At 37.4% G+C, this 19,326-nt stretch overlaps 1 protein-coding gene across 1 annotated transcript in view; it reads left to right on the top strand.

The window, feature by feature from the left end:
* Positions 1–19,326, top strand: part of arhgap10.S (Rho GTPase activating protein 10 S homeolog) — a 110,839-nt gene that overhangs the window by 35,858 nt on the left and 55,655 nt on the right. Inside the window, 9 exon segments of the mRNA NM_001093142.1 lie at positions 1,551–1,661; positions 2,487–2,591; positions 8,247–8,376; positions 10,177–10,283; positions 12,854–12,948; positions 13,095–13,176; positions 16,210–16,252; positions 17,386–17,451; positions 18,967–19,041. Of these exon segments, the coding sequence (NP_001086611.1) occupies positions 1,551–1,661; positions 2,487–2,591; positions 8,247–8,376; positions 10,177–10,283; positions 12,854–12,948; positions 13,095–13,176; positions 16,210–16,252; positions 17,386–17,451; positions 18,967–19,041 (814 nt within the window).

Here is a 19,326-nt window from a genome sequence, read left to right as displayed (position 1 = left end):
CTGACTTTCAGCTTGTGTTTTTAGCTTAATTCCAGATGCCATTTTTAATGGACTTGAAGAAAAAAGATAAATATAAGCAAGAATATTATTAGGAACCTTGAATACGTGCAATGTATTTGAGAAAAACTGCAAAAAAGTTGCAAGAAAAAAGCATGAGGTTAAAGATGGTCTTTTTCTTTAGACGTCCCCAGGAATTATTTCAAGCAACTTTATTTACAGTATTTCCCACATGTGGGGCTGCTACTGCCTGAGGCAGTGGCCCAGATGCTGACCCCCCTCTGCACTTAAAAATCAGCATCTGAATGGTTCAAAGGGGGGGCAACATTAGTACAATAAGCGTAATGGCACTCTCTGCACTAGCAGAGACATTTCTGGGTTAGATTTGACTCTTAAAGTTACAAGAGGTGGCTTTTTTCCACCCCTTGTAATTTGCTACTCGCTGTTGCCTGAGGCAAGGTTCTCACCTAGCCTAATGGTAGGAGCGGCCCTGTCCCAGATTATTTAAAATGATAGATTTTCAGCCTCATTGAGGCTTCTTAAATAAATTAGTGCTTCAGTTAAAAAAAAATATGCTCTAGAGGAAGTACCAGCTTGCCCAAGCGAGTTGCATGTTCATCTCAGATGAATCTACTTGGGGGTTCTGCTAGAGCTGTCACTGAACTCTGCTGGGTTTAGGCACTCAATAGTAATTTAAAGGCAGAGGGTCAAAGGGCCCCAATGTAGTTTACAATCTCAAGTCCCATTCAAATGTGAACAGGCCAATCTGGAGCCAATTAATCTGTCTCTATGTTTTTGTAGTTTGGGATCAGTCACAACACCGGATTAACACATAAACTCCTTGCATAAAGTGTACAGCTTCAACCAGGAACCCAAAGCTGCACTGCTCTACTGCTCTACTCTACGTCAGGGAAACTGTCACTAAAGAACTTGAATTTTTCAGTAAATGGTTAAATAGTTTCTCTTTTTATGCTACAACATATATTGCTATGACTATGGTCTTTCTGTAAAAGAGAAACTGTGCCGTTTATGATGTTACATGTTTATTGGCTTATATTCAGATTCCATTTCTGATCTCATTGCTTTCCTCCCAGAGCCTGTTTTTCTATAGAAGGTTCAGATAATGACAAAGACAAAATCTGTATGGTGGGAGCTTTGAGGAGAAAGTGATTTGTTGATTACGGCTGACTAGGTCAGATGCATAAATGTCCAGATTTGAAATCTTGAACTTTGGTTGGTATATAGTGTATATGGCAGATGGGAAAATCTTCCCAAAATGTGCGCACAATTTCTTGCACTTCTGACTCAACAACAAATATACACCAAATCTGAAGAAATGAGAATTTTCAAGTTACAAAGTATGCGTTAAATCTTCTCTTAAGCCTAGCAGTCGCCTGGTAACATGCCTTATTTTGTCCATATGTAGCGTCAGTGCTGTGCAGAAACCTTTTCCTTTAGTTCTTAGGAATGTTAAACGTATTCGTTTAAAGGGTATGACATGAAATGCAAAATGTATTCTGAAACCTCAATTCCTATTTTTTTTTGTACTTTAGGCAGATGTCCAAGTTGAACAGAATCGGCAGCATTTTTATCAATTATCGCTCGAATATGTCTGTAAACTTCAGGAAATCCAGGAGCGGAAAAAATTTGAGTTTGTGGAACCTGTAAGTAAAGAGCAAGGTATAAAGATTGCTGCCAGAGCAAAATGTTTTGTGTTATAAGATGGTGCTGGAACCTTAAAAAATGTTTCAGATCCTAACTCCCCGATGTGTTTATGGAGAGAGAATATGGACAATTATTTTCTGTACTGTAACAAATCCTTTCAGTGCATAAAACGCATAGTTAAATCTTAAACTATTTTAAATCTTGAACTATTTTAACTCTTTTACAAGCAGTGCACATATACTCACTCTCATAAACCGTAGTTAATCATTCATCCACTGTGAGTTAATTGCCACTGAGAAAATGTGTATTTGCTTTTATGCTACAACTCACCAGTACTGCACTGAATTGAAAACAGTTGTCTGACTCTGTATATTTTAAAGGGGAAGTTTGTCTGAAGGTGACCACTGGCCAAGAACTTTAAAATCATCTGTTTTCAGTCTTCTCAGTAAATCTAGATACGGTTAACCCCTGATTTTACTTTTTCCAGACTTGAGATTTTTCTAAAACTGCTCCCTACCTAAAGTATGCTAAAAAAAAAAAAATCATTTAAGTATCAAATAAACCCAGTAGAATTATATTACCTACATTAAGGATTAATATTGTAGTTGGGATAAAGTGCACTAAAAATAATGCAAAAAATACAGATTTAAAAAATAACCCTCTCAATTAAATTTCCTTCATAAAAACACAAACACTTCTTCATGGGTATGTACTGTATATAAAAAGCTATATTTAGTTAATTGCATTTTCCATCCATTCAGGATTAGCATTTGCACTGTAGATTCTCCTTTATAATAACACAAATATGTTTTTCTTCCCCGTAGATGCTGTCTTTCTTTCAAGGGATATTCACATTCTATCATCAGGGCTATGAACTTGCAAAAGATTTCAACCACTACAAATTGGAACTACAAATCAACATCCAAAATGTAAGTGATTAAATCCCGCAGCAATAATTGAGATAGTAGCGCTTATTTGTGAAAAGAGCACATAATACATAGTGCACTTTTTGGATGCGAGTCAATATGTTTTTAATCACAATGCAGCATCTCCTATAGGATTCCAACATCGTAACATGTGCCTCCAGAGTTGGTTTGGCACTTTTTTGGTGTTAATGTAAGCGCAAATTTTAGTGGCACAGGCTGCAGAGAGCATTAACAGGGGAATGGTATCACTTCTGGCATTTGCCATTATTAATGCCATTAGCATCCTGTTTACTGGACACTAGGCTTGGGCGAATTTGACCCGTTTAGTTTCGCCAAAAATTCACCGTCGGTGATGCCCATTAAAGTCTATGGGCGTCAAAAATATTTTGACGTGCAGTTTTTTGGTTTTTTTTGACGTGCGTCTTTTTTTTTTTTTTTTTTGACACTCAACGCCATACGACTGCCTGTATGAGCCCTAAGGGCAATGGCACTCAATTTGGTTTTAAAACATCCCTGTATACCTTTTTATTTGTGCCAAGTACTTGGACACCTAATTCTGTATACTTTTTTATTTGTGCCAAGTACTTGGACACATTATTGTGTATACCTTTTTATTAGTGGCAAGTCCTTGGATACATAAATTTGCCCTCTTGTGGCCCTTGGCAAAAACTGCAGAACAAATAGATAACATTTAGCACGGCACACATAAACACATATTTACAGTATCGGAGTGGCCTAGAGGGATACCAGGAAAACTCCCTGTGGGCCCACTTCCTTCTAAACATTTGATCTATTTCATGGCATTCCCTATTTCTTTATGGGGAGAAAATGCATAATAATGGCAGAATATAGTAAGTAGATATAAAAGTCTAAGAAAATAAACCGGTTTTAAGAGGAGAGGAGAAATAATAGTATGGAAAGTGGGCCCACGGTCTAAAGTTTTCTGGTGGGACCCTGGCATCCCAGTGCGACACTGTATATTTATAAAGCACCACAATTTTCTGCAGCCATGTACAATAAATGGGTGTATATATTGAACATACATATTACCAATACCTGATGCATTACATTACACTCTGTCAATTGAGTTCTCAAAAGAAAATATTAAAGGACGTCTTATAACCTATAAATCGCTCCCCACACTTCAGATGGGGGAAGCATTAGTATTTTCTAATAAAAGCCCCTATTGAATGCTGCCCCTTTTGTCAGCATGTCATCGATCCAAAATCACACTTGAGTTGGGTCACTCGTTTATGACCTTGTGTGCAACAATATTGCTGCTATTGATAAGGAACTTTTTTTTTACTTCTTTTCACTTCCTACAACTCTCCTTCTGTTTTGCCAATTTTGTGACTCGTCAGAAAACATTTACACTGCCTTTTCATATGTCAGATCGATCCTTTTACATTCCAATACAATGGATTGAAGGGAGTTGTAAAGTCCAAGTTTCTCACCCTATTAAGCAACATTTTTTGTATGTAGATTGGAATGCAATCAGAAGTGCAAGTCTTTAAGAGGCTTAAGGGAAAGATTGTTTTGCAGAGACTGTTTTGGCACCTTAGTCAAGGAATCTTGTTTTTATTTAAAGCACTTACCCCAGGGGAAAGAAGGCAGATTTCAGTAGCTCCCCAGAATAATACTAGAAATTGTATGGGAGTTTCATTTCTGTTTAAAAACATGGTTTTGATACCTTGAAAACTCATCTGTTTGGCTTTTATGAATTCAACCTTGTTTTTTTTTTAAATTGGCTGGGTTGCTTTATTTCCCTATGTCACAAGCATTGTGCAGGCTTTGTGTGCACTTTGTTCATACAAAACAATTGTTTTCATTTAAGAGGTCAGTGCAAAAAGAAGTTAATTTTGTATAATTTAGAAATGGGAACTCACTGGCCATAAATATTTCCCTGCATGAGTGGTGGTGTGCCTAATACAGAGAAAAACCATTTCAGTGCTAAAATCTAATTTTATACATACTGAAATACAATTTAATAATAAAATCCATAAATAACTGTTAATCTATTTACAAAGATAATTGTTTGCAAGTTGTATTGTATAAGGTACAGGGTTGCATGTTTGCATGACCCTCTTTTTGTTAAAGGGGATGTAAAGGCAAAGAAATAAAATCCCATTTTTACTTTCTTTAATGAAAAAGAAACCTATCTCCAATATACTTTAATTAAAAAATGTGTACTATTTTTATAAGAAACCTGACTGTATTCAGGGAAATTCTCCCTTCATTTGCTTGCTCTGACTGCTGCAGATAGGAAACTTCAGACGGTCCCTAACTGCTCTGCAGGTAAATGATCATACTTAAGAACAGCAGGGAGCAACGTTTGCTTCCGTGTAGAGCAGTCGGAGACTGTGTAGAGATTCCTATTTGATTCTATTTTTGCTTTTATATCCCCTTTAATGTTTTCAACTCCAGCTGCAGGAACAAAGATCATGGAGCCAGATTTAAACTGATAAACTGGGATTCTCATTGAAGGATTATTTTGCTGCAGCCACTGGTTCTGCAGAGTTGGAGAAAGTATGTATTAAACAATACAAAAACTATAAAATCCACATTAGATTACATGACAACACAGGTCTCAGTGCAGTCTGCATATTCTGATTATTAATCAGTCTTGCTGTATCAGCTTCTATGTCAGATATTATTTGACTTGTGCTGTTTTGATTTAAGACGATGCCTAAGCAGCCCAGACCACACTGAGCATGTGCACAGTCTTGGTCTTGCAAAGATGTTTAACAAAGTTACAAGATGGTGACCCCCCTGTGGCCAACTTTGAAAGCAGAAATTATTTGTTTTATTAGGCTTGTGGTGCAGTAAGTTCATATTTATGTTTAGTATACAAAATACAGCATTTCTAGCATTATTCTTTTTTAGAATTTTGTTCCCCTTTAAGGGAAATTCTTGGTGATAAAGTAAGGTAGATACACTCTGGGCAGTATTTGTGCTGCATAGTCTTATATTGTAGTATATATGTTTTTTGTTTTATCCATGGTAAAAGAAAACCGTGAATATTAAAAGACCTCTATGTTTATAAACATTGCAGAATAACCTTCTACAGTATATCTTTCTCTACACGTATCCTTTGCTTGCACTCATATTTCCACCTTTCTTCATTAGACAAACTGCCTGCTGGAATGCTGCTTAGCAAGCTAGGGTACCTCCATTTAGCCATAACTCTACTGCAGATTTGTAACAACAAGTAAATCATTAAGGTTAAAATGTAAAAATGCATTTGAAGACTTAAACACAAGGGCACCTTCACATTCAGTACCTTGGAATTTTAATGGTTGGTGTTTGTCAGAGAGAATTTGTACAAAGTAAAGGAGTAGATATACAGCTTATCGGATGGTGCATTGAAAACGGCTATTTTTGCATCAAACTCAGCAGTCAAAACATTTGTTTTTGTCTTTTTATGGTGGATTTAATCATAGCCTCATAAGCCATATTCCTCTTGACCAAATCTACCTATAGATCTTGAGCTACTGACCAGTAGATCGCAGCAGCACAGCAATGTCAACAAATCATTTTATTAGTTTCATTAGTTATTCTGGGTAATCATTTCAGCTTCTTAAAATGATGCCTTGAAAAAGGTGGTAAGGTGGCAATTTGAAGTTAGCTTTACATGAATTTCTTGTATTATGCTTTTCATCTCAGATGTTAACCTGTAGCCAAGAGACAATTTGCATTAGTTGTCTATAAAATACTGCAAACCCCAGTGCATGTCTTCAGTCTTTTCTTAATTTGGTTTGACTGCTTTATACCTATATGTAATAAGCATGGTTTGTGCAGACTTCCTATTTTTTTAACTGCTTTCATTTTATAGAAATCAGTACTTAAAGGGGTTGTTGACCTTGAAATTAACTTTTAGAGAGGGATATTCTGAGACAATTTGCAATAGGTTTTCATTTGTTATTATTTCTGTTTTTTGAGTTATTTCGCTTTTTATTCAGCGGCTCTCCAGTTTGCAATTTCAGGTTTTCAGCAACCATGTACTGATTTGAATAGAAAACTGGCATATGGAGAGGTTAGGACTGAATTTAAAAATGAGTAATAAAGTAGTAATAATCTAAATGTATAGCCTTACAGAGCATTTGTTTTTAGATGGGACCAGTGACCCCCATTTGAAAAATTGAAAGAGTTAGAAGAAGAAGGCAAATAATTCAAAAGCCATACAAAAAGAAAAAATTAAGGCTGATTGAAAAGTTACTTAGAATTGGCCATTCCATAGCATTCTAGAAGTTAACTTAAAGGTGAACCACCCTTTAAATATCAATAGTTTAAGATGAGATAATGCAAGCAGTTTGAAGGGTGCACTTTGTTCATATAAACAAAGCAATTGTTTTCATGTTGCTTCTAATTTGTCATTTGGAGACATTTATTTTTGGATTATTTGATTTAGAAATGGGCTCTGGGCTCCTATGACATGTTAAAGACATTGTACTAAAAAGGTAAACTCTGCAGCACATGCATTTACAGTTAGGTCCATAAATATTTGGACAGACAACTTTTTTTTAATTTTGGTTCTGTACATTACCACAATGAATTATAAATGAAACAACTCAGATGCAGTTGAACTGCAGACTTTCAGCTTTAATTCAGTGGGTTGTACAAAAAGATTGCATAAAAATGTGAGGAACTAAAGCCTTTTTTTAAACATAATCACTTCATTTCAGGGGCTCAAATGTATTTGGACAATTAAAAAACTGAAAATAAAATGTTAATTTCTAATACTTGATTGAAAACCGTTTGCTGGCAATGACAGCCTGAAGTCTTGAACTCATGGACATCACCAGATTCTGGGTTTCCTCCTTTTTAATGCTCTACTAGTGTCCCAGTGCCACTGGCAGCCATGCACACCCAAACCATCACAGTGTCTCCGCCGTGTTTTATAGATGATTTGGTATGCTTTATACTTGCCATCATTTTGGTAGCGGTTGATCTTGGTTTCATCTGTCCCAGAACTGTGCTGGCTTTTTTAGATGTTTTTTTTTGTGAAGCGGCTTCTCTTCACCATGGAAATTATTCTGCGATCATCCACCACTGTTGTCTTCTGTGGACGTCCAGGTCTTTTTGCGGTGCTGAGTTCACCAGTGCTTTCTTTCTTTCTCAGGAACCAAACTGTAGATTTTGCCACTCCGAATATTGTAGCAGTTTCTCGGATGGGCTTGTTTCATCTGCATAGTGAGCTCCTTTGACCGCATCTTCCACATACACCCCCCCCCCCTCAAATTAAGTCCAGGGCTTTTATCTGCTTCACTGATAAAGACATAATGAAGGAATTGCCCACACCTGCTCATGAAACAGCCTTTGAGTGAATTGTCCAATTGCTTTTAAGCCCCTGAAATGAAGTGATTGTTTTTTTTGTTTGTTTTTTTAAAAAACGCTTTAGTTCCTCACATTTTTATGCAATCTTTTTTTCAACTGACTGAATTAAAGTTGAAATCTGCAGTTCAACTGCATGTGAGTTGTTTCATTTAAAATTAATTGTGATAATGTACAGAACCAAAATTAGAAAAAAGTTGTCTCTGTCCAAATATTTATGGACCTAACTGTATACTCCTGGGTCCACAGACCGTGTTCATCATAGAAGTCAAGACAAATAAAAATCAGCAAGTGCTTTTTCTGTATTTCTCTCTTTTGTTTTAATAGACACGAAATCGGTTTGAGGGCACACGATCTGAGGTTGAAGAACTTTTGAGAAAAATAAGAATAAATCCACAAGACCATAAAAGAGCGAGTCCGTTTACAATGGAGGGGTATCTCTATGTGCAGGAGAAAAGTAAGCCTTATTGCACAATTCAGATTGAATATACTTTCTGTGCACATGAACAATATATTTTCTCCAACTCTTGAGGTATACTTGCGCATGGTGGACCTTAGCAAACCAACAACCTAGTTTTATACCATATTATGGCAGGCTTGTCCAGATCCTCTGGCTACAGTAAAAGAAAAATGGGTCAGGGGTATCCCAGAGCTGGAGGAAGAAATGTGGGTGGACACACTAAAACAGGTTCCAGAAATCACTTTGTTAGTGTGCGACAGACATTTAAAGTAAAGTTCCCTAATAGAGTATATGTCATCACATACAGGCTTGCAAAGCTATACCCAGTGATAACAGATCAGTGTGTAAAGTGTAATCAAGAGTTACTTCTTTCCGTGTTTTTTGGGACTGCCCAGTTATCCAATGTTTTTGGAGTGAAGTGCTGCAGTATGTTTTGGACATTCTGAATGTCCCATCCCCACTGGTATGCCTACTAGGGGAGGCTGGTGACCTGGGACTTCTCACTGGCAAGACCAGAACTAGGGGTAGGCAGAGTAGGCACGTGCCTAGGGCGCAAAACCCCAGTCTTGTCCCCTCTCTCCACTCTCATGCCTACTGTTCCCGGCTTAGAAGAACTGTGCATGTGAATTCAGGCGTGTGACCGGCCAAGTTGCCTAGGGTGCCTGGCCAACCTGGCCTGGGGCTGTGCACTGGTGTCAAACTTTGCTACCTCCATCTCCTTTACTACACTAAAAAGCTATCCTACTCCATTGGAAATCATCAGCATGGGGTCTGGTTATCTGGTTATCTGTTCTTCTGGCTCCTGGCTCCAATCTACTTTTTCTTTCTTTCCGTTGTTTCTTGTTTTGTTTTTTAAAGTTAAAAATGCAAAAATAAAAACGTTATATTCCTAAGTTGCATCCATATTAACAAATAAATGAAAATATAATAAAATTAAATATCAAAGTGCAATAACCACATTGTAATTTTGCATTCCCATTGGCTTTAATGCATTTCTGCATAATTTTGTGATTTCACAAAATTTTTGTTTAAGTGAAATGCCACAAGTAGCATTTCATCTAAAATTTGGAAATGGTGAAAATGTGTGAAATGCATAGAGGTCAGCAGCTGATTTATTTGTGCAATCTCTTCTCAATAAGTTGAAGTCTATGGTCGTTTTTTTCATGGTGAAAAATTTCACAAACTATGACCTTTTGGTTTATTTTTTTAATTTATCAATTTATCTTTTAACAGTACCAAGTATTACATTACTTCCTTTTCATATGCCACATGCCCCAACTTAATTCCTTTTTTTTAAAGTCCTTCTTGTGCACTTGTTTTTATTCCTTGTCGACCCTCTCCCTACGCTTTCCATGCTATTGAAGTGACGCTGTACAGCTACATGATATTGTATTATGATACCCCGATATTACTTAGGCATGAGTGTATAAAGATTCTAGAGCCTTTATTAATATTCAGCAAGATTTTAAAGTTTAGTCTTTTAAACAAAATCTGTTTATTCTTAAAGATGTGTGGCTATAGGCAGGTGTCAGTATTATATGATGGGGTTAAATGCTACAGTGTTGTCTCCAGTGGGTTTAAGACTGCAACGTTTTCTTTGCTCTCCCTAAAATAGTTTTTCCTGGCTTTTCATGGCCAATATTATTATTATTAAACATACCATTTCTTATAGTTCACACAGCCAAAAGCACCCGTTTGTCTTTTGAATGTAATAATATTACTGCAAAGGAAATGCACTAAACAATCATTTATTTTTTATTTTCAGTGTTGTAATCACTTAATGATTTTTTTATTCAGGACCTGCTCCTTTTGGCTCAAGCTGGGTAAAACACTACTGTATGTACAAGAAGGATTCAAAATCGTTTACAATGTTCCCATACGAGCACAGGTCGGGAGGTAAAATTGTGAGTACACCCTGTCGCCCTATACATTTGCCTTCTACTGTTTCAGGTGTTGCATATATATATATTTATCACAGCTGCCCTGCAAGTTAGTTGTTGTTGTGATCTGTTCAGCCTACTCTAACTTAAAGGGAAAAAATATTTTTTTGAAAACATAATTCTAAGTCACATTGCAATACACATTCATTCCAAAATTTTTCTGATTTTTACATTATTTGTATCTTTTGCTATCAAAAGTAGTGTTTGTCTGTCCCTTTCTATTGTCTGCGCTGGTGGCTCAGACGTTTGAATCAATGTTGGACAAGTTAGCTGATTACAGATCTGTCTTTGCTGGTGAACTAGGACTAGGCAACATTGTTTAAAAAGTAACAGGCAGGAATTAGGCATATGCTGCTTTCAATAGCAATTGTTTTTACAAATAACCTTAAGTTCTTTTCAAATTAAACATGATATCCAAATTCTTTTTATTAAACCATTCATAGCTGTTGTCAACTCGTTGTCAATCAAATATTGCCTGTTCCTCCTCTATGGCTTAGGCATAGAGGCGGGCAGGCAATTACTTTCACTTTACATTCAGCACCTAGATGTCACTGCTTTCCCCACATTCCCCCAGTTTTCTTAAAGGGATACGGTCATGGGAAAAAACATTTTTTCAAAATGAATCGGTTAATAGTGCTGTTCCAGCAGAATTCTGTGCTGAAATCCATTTCTCAAAAGAGCAAACAGATTTTTTTATATTTAATTTTTAAATCTGACATGAGGCTAGACATTTTGTCAATTTCCCAGCTGCACCAAGTCATATGACGTGTGCCTGCATTTCAGGAGAGAGAAATGCTTTCTGGCAGGCTGCTGTTTTTCCTTCTCAGTGTAACTGAATGTGTCTCAGTGGGACATGGGTTTTTACTATTGAGTGTTGTTCTTAGATCTACCAGGCCGCTGTTATCTTGTGTTAGGGAGCTGCTATCTGGTTACCTTCCAATTGTTCTTTTGTTTGACTGCTGGGGGGAAAAAGGGAGGGGGCTGATATCACTCTAACTTGCAGTAAAGAGTGATTGAAGTTTATCAGAGCACAAGTCACATGACTTGGGGCAGCTGGGAAATTGACAATATGTCTAGCCCCATGTCAGATTTCAAAATTGAATATAAAAAAATCTGTTTGCTCTTTTGAGAAATGGATTTCAGTGCAGAATTCTGCTGGAGCAGCACTATTAACTGATTCATTTTGAAAAAAATTTTTTTTCCCCATAACAGTATCCCTTTAAGCATTTAATTGTGTAGCCAGGGCATGGGGATGGACATCAGGTCCCCCATTCTGGTGCACAAACAAGATTCTGAGATGATACAAGGCTTGCCTTAATAACAGTGTCCACAAAATGACTTCTGCCTGCTTGCTATAATTATGAGTTCCCGGACTGATGGAAACGATTCGAATAATTTATACAGTGTAATTAAAGTTCCTTTAGCTTGACTAACATGATAAAATAGAATTTGAAATAATTTTTTTGGGTGACGGGTCCCCTTAAAAGCACTGAACATTTATAATAAATATATATTGGAAATTTGCTTAGAATTATTTTTTAATTTTGGAGTTGACTTGCCATTTATAGGGGTGGTTCACTTTTAAGTCCTTTGGGTCTGACTGTTAAAACAACGTAACAGGATCTGGATATCCTCTATGTATTTAAAGGTGGCCATAGACGCACAATTAATATCAATTAAAACTTCATTTCAAACAATAATGAGACGAAACGATGCCCCTAAGCATCAGCCACTTTTACTGGTAATCATCAGATACAGGTGAAATCATATTGTTTCTACTTGTATACCTGATGATTCAGTTCTACCGTGTCTGTATTGAAAACGAACAGCCAATGGTCACAGGAAATTGTCATTTTTACATATATGGCCACCTTGATTCAGCTTAATTAACCAGCATTCAACAGTCAAAACCAGAATAATAGTTGCTGCTTATAGTGTCATTTACCTTTACATATATCATATCATAAAATCGTGAATGTGTAATTGATTGGAAACATATTATAAATTGGAAAGTTGCTTCCAACTACATTTTCTTTCACTATGCAATGGTGGAGGACCATTAAAAAAAAAACCACACAAAACGAAGCTTAATTGCCAATTGCCTTAGAATGCCATTGTCGATATCATAGAAAAGTTATTTAAAGTGAACTACATCTTAAATGTTATTTGTACCTTTCTGTATGTTTATCCTTAATAAAGATAGTCACCCTAAAGCTGTTGTTAAAAAGTTATTTTGTCCAGCATGATAAAAATGATGCAGTTACCCTGTTGCTGGATGTAAAATTATTAATTAAAAATATGCAGTTAATTTAAGACAAATGTAGGAATTAAAGGTTAAGGGTCTGGCACATCTCACAATAATCTCTCTCATAACGGTCAACTGTTTTGGAGTATGATCTATATAGTTCTTGGGCTTCTTGTGGCTACATGTCATAAATTAATATTCTCCACTGATTTAACAGCAATGAAAACAACAGTTTATATGTGAAATAAATCATTTATACTTACTGAAAGCTACTTTTCTTTTTCTATAGGGTGAAGGAGACAGTTTCTCTCTTAAATCTTGCACTAAGCGGCATACGGACACAATTGACAGAAGATTCTGTTTTGATATTGAAGCTTCTGAGAGGTAAATTTCATCTAGCCTTAAATGTAATACAGGTATGGGATCCCTTATCTGGAAACCAGAATTACAGGCAGGCCATGAGTTTTAAGCAAATTGTTAATAATTAAAAAAAACTTTTTTAATTTTCACATTACATTGTTTTGTATTAGGCCCGGGGTGCTTACAACTATGCAGTCCTTCTCGGAAGACGATCGCTGTCTGTGGATGGAGGTCCTAGATGGAAAAGAATCCGTAAGGATAACATGTTCTTCTACACAGTTTCCACAGCTAAAGTTGGAGCAGATATTAAAGGGATCCTGTCATCGGAAAACCTGTTTTTTTCAAAACGCATCAGTTAATAGTGCTACTCCAGAAAAATTCTGCACTGAAATCCATTTCTCAAAAGAGCAAACAGATTTTTTTATATTCAGTTTTAAAATCTGACATGGAGCTAGACATTTTGTCAATTTCCCAGCTGCCCCTGGTCATGTGACTTGTACCTGCACTTTAGGAGAGAAATGCTTTCTGGCAGGCTGCTGTTTTTCCTTCTCAATGTAACTGAATGAGTCTCAGTGAGACATGGATTTTTACTATTGAGTGTTGTTCTTAGATCTACCAGGCAGCTGTTATCTTGTGTTAGGGAGCTGCTATCTGGTTACCTTCCCATTGTTCTTTTGTTTGGCTGCTGGGGGGGGGGAAAGGGAGGGGGGTGATATCACTCCAACTTGCAGTACAGCAGTAAAGAGTGATTGAAGTTTATCAGAGCACAAGTCACATGACTTGGGGCAGCTGGGAAATTGACAATATGTCTAGCCTCATGTCAGATTTCAAAATTGAATATAAAAAAATCTGTGGATGGACTTCAGTGCAGAATTCTGCTGGAGCAGCACTATTAACTGATTCATTTTGAAAAAAACATGTTCTCCCATGACAGTATCCCTTTAACTTCCCTATTCCCCCCAATGCCACTTTTTTTCCTTATGCTTATTAATTATACGCAGGGCGAGCCAGATTTCAAATTAAAGTCTTTTCCATCTACAATTAATTGATGTTCTCATTAGAAGAAAAATGAAGTAGTAATTCTGGAAAATTGGAATAGGAGATACAAAGGGTACAAATAATCACTTACATAATCTGGAAAGTTTCTGTATTTGGGAGCACTAATGCAGAAAAATATACAGTGCCTTGCCAAAGTCTTCACCCCCCTTGGCATTTTTCATGTTTTGTTGCCTCACAACCCAAAATTAAAATGGATTGTTTGAGCACCATTTCATTTACAGAACATGCCTACAACTTTAAAGATGTTTTCTTTTTGATTTTTTTATTGTGAAGCAAACAACAAATAAGACAAGATAACAGAAATCTTCAGCGTGCATAACCGTTCACCCCCCCCTAAATTCAGTACTTTGCAGAGCCACCTTTTGCGGCAATTACAGCTGCAAGTCGCTTTGGTTAAGTCTCTATACGCTTGCCACATCTTGCCACTGGGATTTTTGCCCATTCCTCAAGGCAAAACTGCTCCAGCTCCTTCATGTTGGATGGTTTTCACTTGTGAACAGCAATCTTCAAATTTGGGGAGTCGCCCACATGCCTTTTTGGCAAACTCAAAATGTGCCTTCTTATAACTATAAGTAATGGCTTTTTTTCTGGCCACTCTTCCATAAAGCCCATCTCTATGGAGTGTACGGCTTATTGTGGTCATATGGACAGATACTCCAGTCTCTGCTGTGGAACTCTGCAACTCATTCAGGGTTGGTTACCTTTGGTCTCTCTGCTGCCTCTCTGATTAATGCCCTCCTTGCCCCGTCTCCGACTTTTGGTGGGCAGCCCTCTCTTGGCAGGTTTGTTGTGGTACCGTGTCAGAAAAGGTGTTTATACTGACAGATCATGTGACACTTAGATTGCACACAGGGGGACTTCATTTCACTAATTATGTGACTTTATTTTATATATATTTTTCTCATTTCACTTCACCAATTTAGACTATTTTGTGCAGACCCGTCACATAAAATAAGATTAAGAAACCTTTAAATTGGAATGTAACAAAATAGGTAAAAAGGCAAGGGGGTGAATACATTTGCAAAGCAGTGTATAGTGTGGTTTTCCCTGCAATTAAATGGTTAATTATATAAAGCAGGAACATAAGCAGAGCACCAATGTATTCGGATCCAGTTTCCGATGATGGTGTCTGGCCTTAGAATAGAGAAACAACATGCTTTGGTGCTTGCCATCTTAAAAATATTAAGTTTAAGGTAGCAAGCAGCCAGCCAAGATGCTACAATAGTGATGCACCTTCATATTAGAAAATGCGATTGCTAGTAATATGATTATTTGATTAGCTATCTCTGATTATTTAATAGATGTAGCGGAAAATACCAGAGTGAGCCAAAAAGATATTCATTCTGCCAAAATAAACTTTGAGCCAAAATCAGCTTCTGCCTGGCAAACAAGGTTTATGTATTAAAGGGGAAGGAAACCTAGTTGGCGCAAAAACCGTTCACAGACGACATCTTCTTCCACGCGATCTTCTTCCTGCTTTGAACGGCGCATGCGCAGTAGGAGCATTTCGCCGGTACGATCTACTGCGCATGCGCCAAAAGTACTTTGTGACTTTTGGCGCATACACAGTAGATGCGTACCGGTGAAATGCTCCTACTGCGCATGCGTCAAAACGCCGTTCAAAGCAGGAAGAAGATCGCATGGAAGAAGATTTCGTCTGTGAACTCCCTGGACTGGACCTGCGCAGAAGGGTAAGTAACAAATTAGGGGCATTTGCCCAGCGAGACGGATAGGCCAGGGGGGAGGAGGGAGGGTGGGCAACACACGGGAGGGGGGGAGGGTTTTTGCGCCAACTAGGTTTCCTTCCCCTTTAATGAGAAGCCAAAAAGTGCATTTCTGGCAGAGGAAGATAAATGGGATAGCCTTAACATTTAGGTCATCATGTTTGTCTGGCAACTGAAATCTGACAAATGGTTGTATACTTTTAGCTCTAATTTCTAATTGGTGTACAGCAACACCATTTAAACTTTGCTTAAATATTGAGATAAACTGTGATGCTAACTTATTCTGCACCTCTAGTTTTGTTTGACAAATTACTGCTGTTAGAGTTACAGTCAATCTTGTCTACCATTTGATTTCTGATCTAATAAAGTTCACAAATTTGTAAATGTAATACATCTTGTATTTAGTGTGTTCCTTTAAAGCTGTCCTCATTCTGAACATCCGTTTTAAACAGACATCTTTTATCTATTTTTCTCTTGTCCTGTTCCCCAACTCCTTTTATAGAGATTTCTCAGTTTGAGCAGATCCGTGTCAAGGCCTGAAGGAGGCAAGTATCGTGGCAATCAATCAATCAATAAATACATTGATTCGAGAGAAGGAAATTAAGCATTTTGTGTTTGTATTATTTGGCATCTGTTTCAGAGTGCACATCCTGACATTTAACAGTCCTCTCTATGCAAAGTTGGGGTGTTATCGCCCAGAGAACACATGATAGTTTGCAATAAGTTGCATTTGAGCTGTCTGTAATTTCATTTTAGACATCAAAATGAATCAGTTAATAGTGCTGCTCCAGCAGAATTTTGTGCTGAAATCCATTTCTCAAAAGAGCAAACAGATTTTTTTATATTCAATTTTGAAATCTGACATGGGGCTAGACATTTTGTCAATTTCCCAGCTGCCCCAAGTCATGTGACTTGTGCTCTGATAAACTTCAATCACTCTTTACTGCTGTACTGCAAGTTGGAGTGATATCACCCCCTCCCTCCCCCCCCCCCAGCAGCCAAACAAAAGAACAATGGGAAGGTAACCAGATAGCAGCTCCCTAACACAAGATAACCGCTGCCTGGTAGATCTAAGAACAACACTCAATAGTAAAAACCCATGTCCCACTGAGACACATTCAGTTACATTGAGAAGGAAAAACAGCAGTCTGCCAGAAAGCATTTCTCTCCTGAAGTGCAGGCACAAGTCACATGACCAGGGGCAGCTGGGAAATTGACAAAATGTCTAGCCCCATGTCAGATTTCAAAATTGAATATAAAAAAATCTGTTTGCTCTTTTGAGAAATGGATTTCAGTGCAGAATTCTGCTGGAGTAGCACTATTAACTGATGTGTTTTTTAAAAAAAAGCATGTTTTCCCATGACAGGATCCCTTTAAATCTGTTAATAGGGTGTTAAGCCCCCAATAAGGATTATTTATACCTTACGTAGAACCAAGTACACACTACTGTTTTATTATTACACAGAAAAAAGGAATACTTTTTAAAATGTGAATTATTTGATTGAAATGTAGTCTGTCAGAGATGCCTTCCTATAATTCTAAGCTTTCTGGATAATGGGTTTCTGAATAACAGATCACATACCTGTAGTATCTATAGAGAGGAGTCATTTAAGAACATATGAATAGATGTATTGTTTACTTGTTTTTTTATTAAATTTTTTTTTAAATCTTTTTTAAGGTGCTCGACTAGACAAATACGGCTTTGCTATTGTGAAAAATTGTATCCGTGCGATTGAAACAAGGGGTAATGTTTTTGCCAATAAATAATTTGAATGTTGTCTTTACATTTTACAGGTAATATTTTTTTGTACAAGAGCCAAGTAAAGCAACACATGGGCAGATGCCATTATTTCTGATTCATACTGATTTGACCATATGTGTGTGCATATTGGCCACAGATCCAACCATTCAGCCATCAGAGCCGTGGCACCATGCAGTGGGAAAACAAAGAAGCTGCTTCAGCTTAATCCCAGACAATAGATAACATGAATTCATCTAATATTTCTATTTTACTGCTTATGGACACTGGGTATTTGTTGCCCACAATAAATCTTGGGTACCATGGGTGACAAAACATCCCTTGTAAATCGCCAGTGGGGAAACGTAGGGAATTTGCCTTAAGTTTCATTGCAAGAGCTACTTCACAAAGTAGCTGCACCAGTTTCTCCACCAGTGATTTGCATCTTAGTTTGCAAATTTTTACCAGATATATATTGGGTAAGCAGTTAGAGAGAGAGTCCATACATGCAGGGTCAGATTGGGCTGGCGGGACACTCGGGAAAAATCCGGTGGGCCCGAGCCCTTGTGAGCACCGCAGATTCAGACCCACTTCCTGGCCGGAAGCCCTGTGCATTGCTGCCTGACTTGCCCTCATTGCCCAATCCTGGTTGCAAAGAGAATAAGGTACGTAAAAGGGTGGGGATGTTTGCAGGAGGTAGAGGGCAGTTGCTACTGGGGCGGGGGGGGGCCCCAATGGGGGGATTGCAAGGGGGTGTGTGGGCCCTGAGGCGGCAGCCCCGGCCCCCCTGCCATCCAACACTGCATATGTGGCCAGATAAACTGCCAACTAAGTCTGAAAAGACCAAATCAGCAGCTTAATTCTTCCAGTGTATGGCCAGCTTTACTCTCACGTGTCATTTAAATTATTACACAAAGGTAGAAAAAAAACTCAGAGAGCAGGAAAACTTTAATCATGTTTTTATAAAGTGCATCATATTCAACATTCCTAAACAATAGGTGACTTTATAGATAAAACATTCAGATTACATACAAATATTTACTGATACGGGAGGTAAAGATTACCCTGCTCAATAGAGCTTACAATCTAAAAGGAGAAGGGGATATGAGACATGAGCTGCTGCTAATGTTCTAGATCAGTGACCCCACTCAGTGGCTTGCAGGTAACAGTTTGCTCACTATGCCCTTTGGTGTTCAGTGGCTTCAGTGCAGGTGCTCATCTTTAAATTCTTGGCATAGAGGAAGGTTTGGAGGCATAAAAATAATAGTCTACTCCAAACAGAGTCTTCTGCAGACTGGCAATCCACATTGTGCTACAAAATAGTAAATTACATTAGCTGTATTCATGCTTGTATGACTCCCCAACACTTTTTTTTACATGAGTGTGGCTTACTAGTAAAAACAAGTTTTTATTTTTCTAAAAATAGTATTTTTGGGGGCTACTATAGGTACTATTTAAATTGTACTCTTATGCAATTTTAGTTTTCATTATATTATAAAATAACATTATTCTCTCTTCTAGGTATTAATGAGCAAGGATTGTACAGGGTTGTGGGGGTGAGTTCAAAGGTCCAGAGACTTCTGAGTTTGTTGATAGGTAGGCCACTGTTTTAATATTTTCTTGCCTGTAATTATATGTGCCTAAATGAACTAGAGAGTGTTTATTTCATTGAAGTTATTGCACTGTATGGTGAAAATCAATATAATTTTGATATATGTGAAAATAATAGCAACTGTGGTTGTCAAGAAAATCACTTTTTCATATAAAAGTTATATACCAGAAAAAAAACCCTAACAGATGAACTAATTACGTTTCACAAACAAAATAATTATTACCTTAAAGGAACAGTAACACCAAAAAAATTAGTGTTTTAAAGTAATT

The sequence above is a fragment of the Xenopus laevis genome, chromosome 1S, assembly GCF_017654675.1.
Source record: "Xenopus laevis strain J_2021 chromosome 1S, Xenopus_laevis_v10.1, whole genome shotgun sequence".
Classification (NCBI taxonomy): domain Eukaryota; kingdom Metazoa; phylum Chordata; class Amphibia; order Anura; family Pipidae; genus Xenopus; species Xenopus laevis.
The sequence above is the reverse complement of the archived record's forward strand: the minus strand, read 5'-3'. Positions and strand labels throughout refer to the sequence as shown.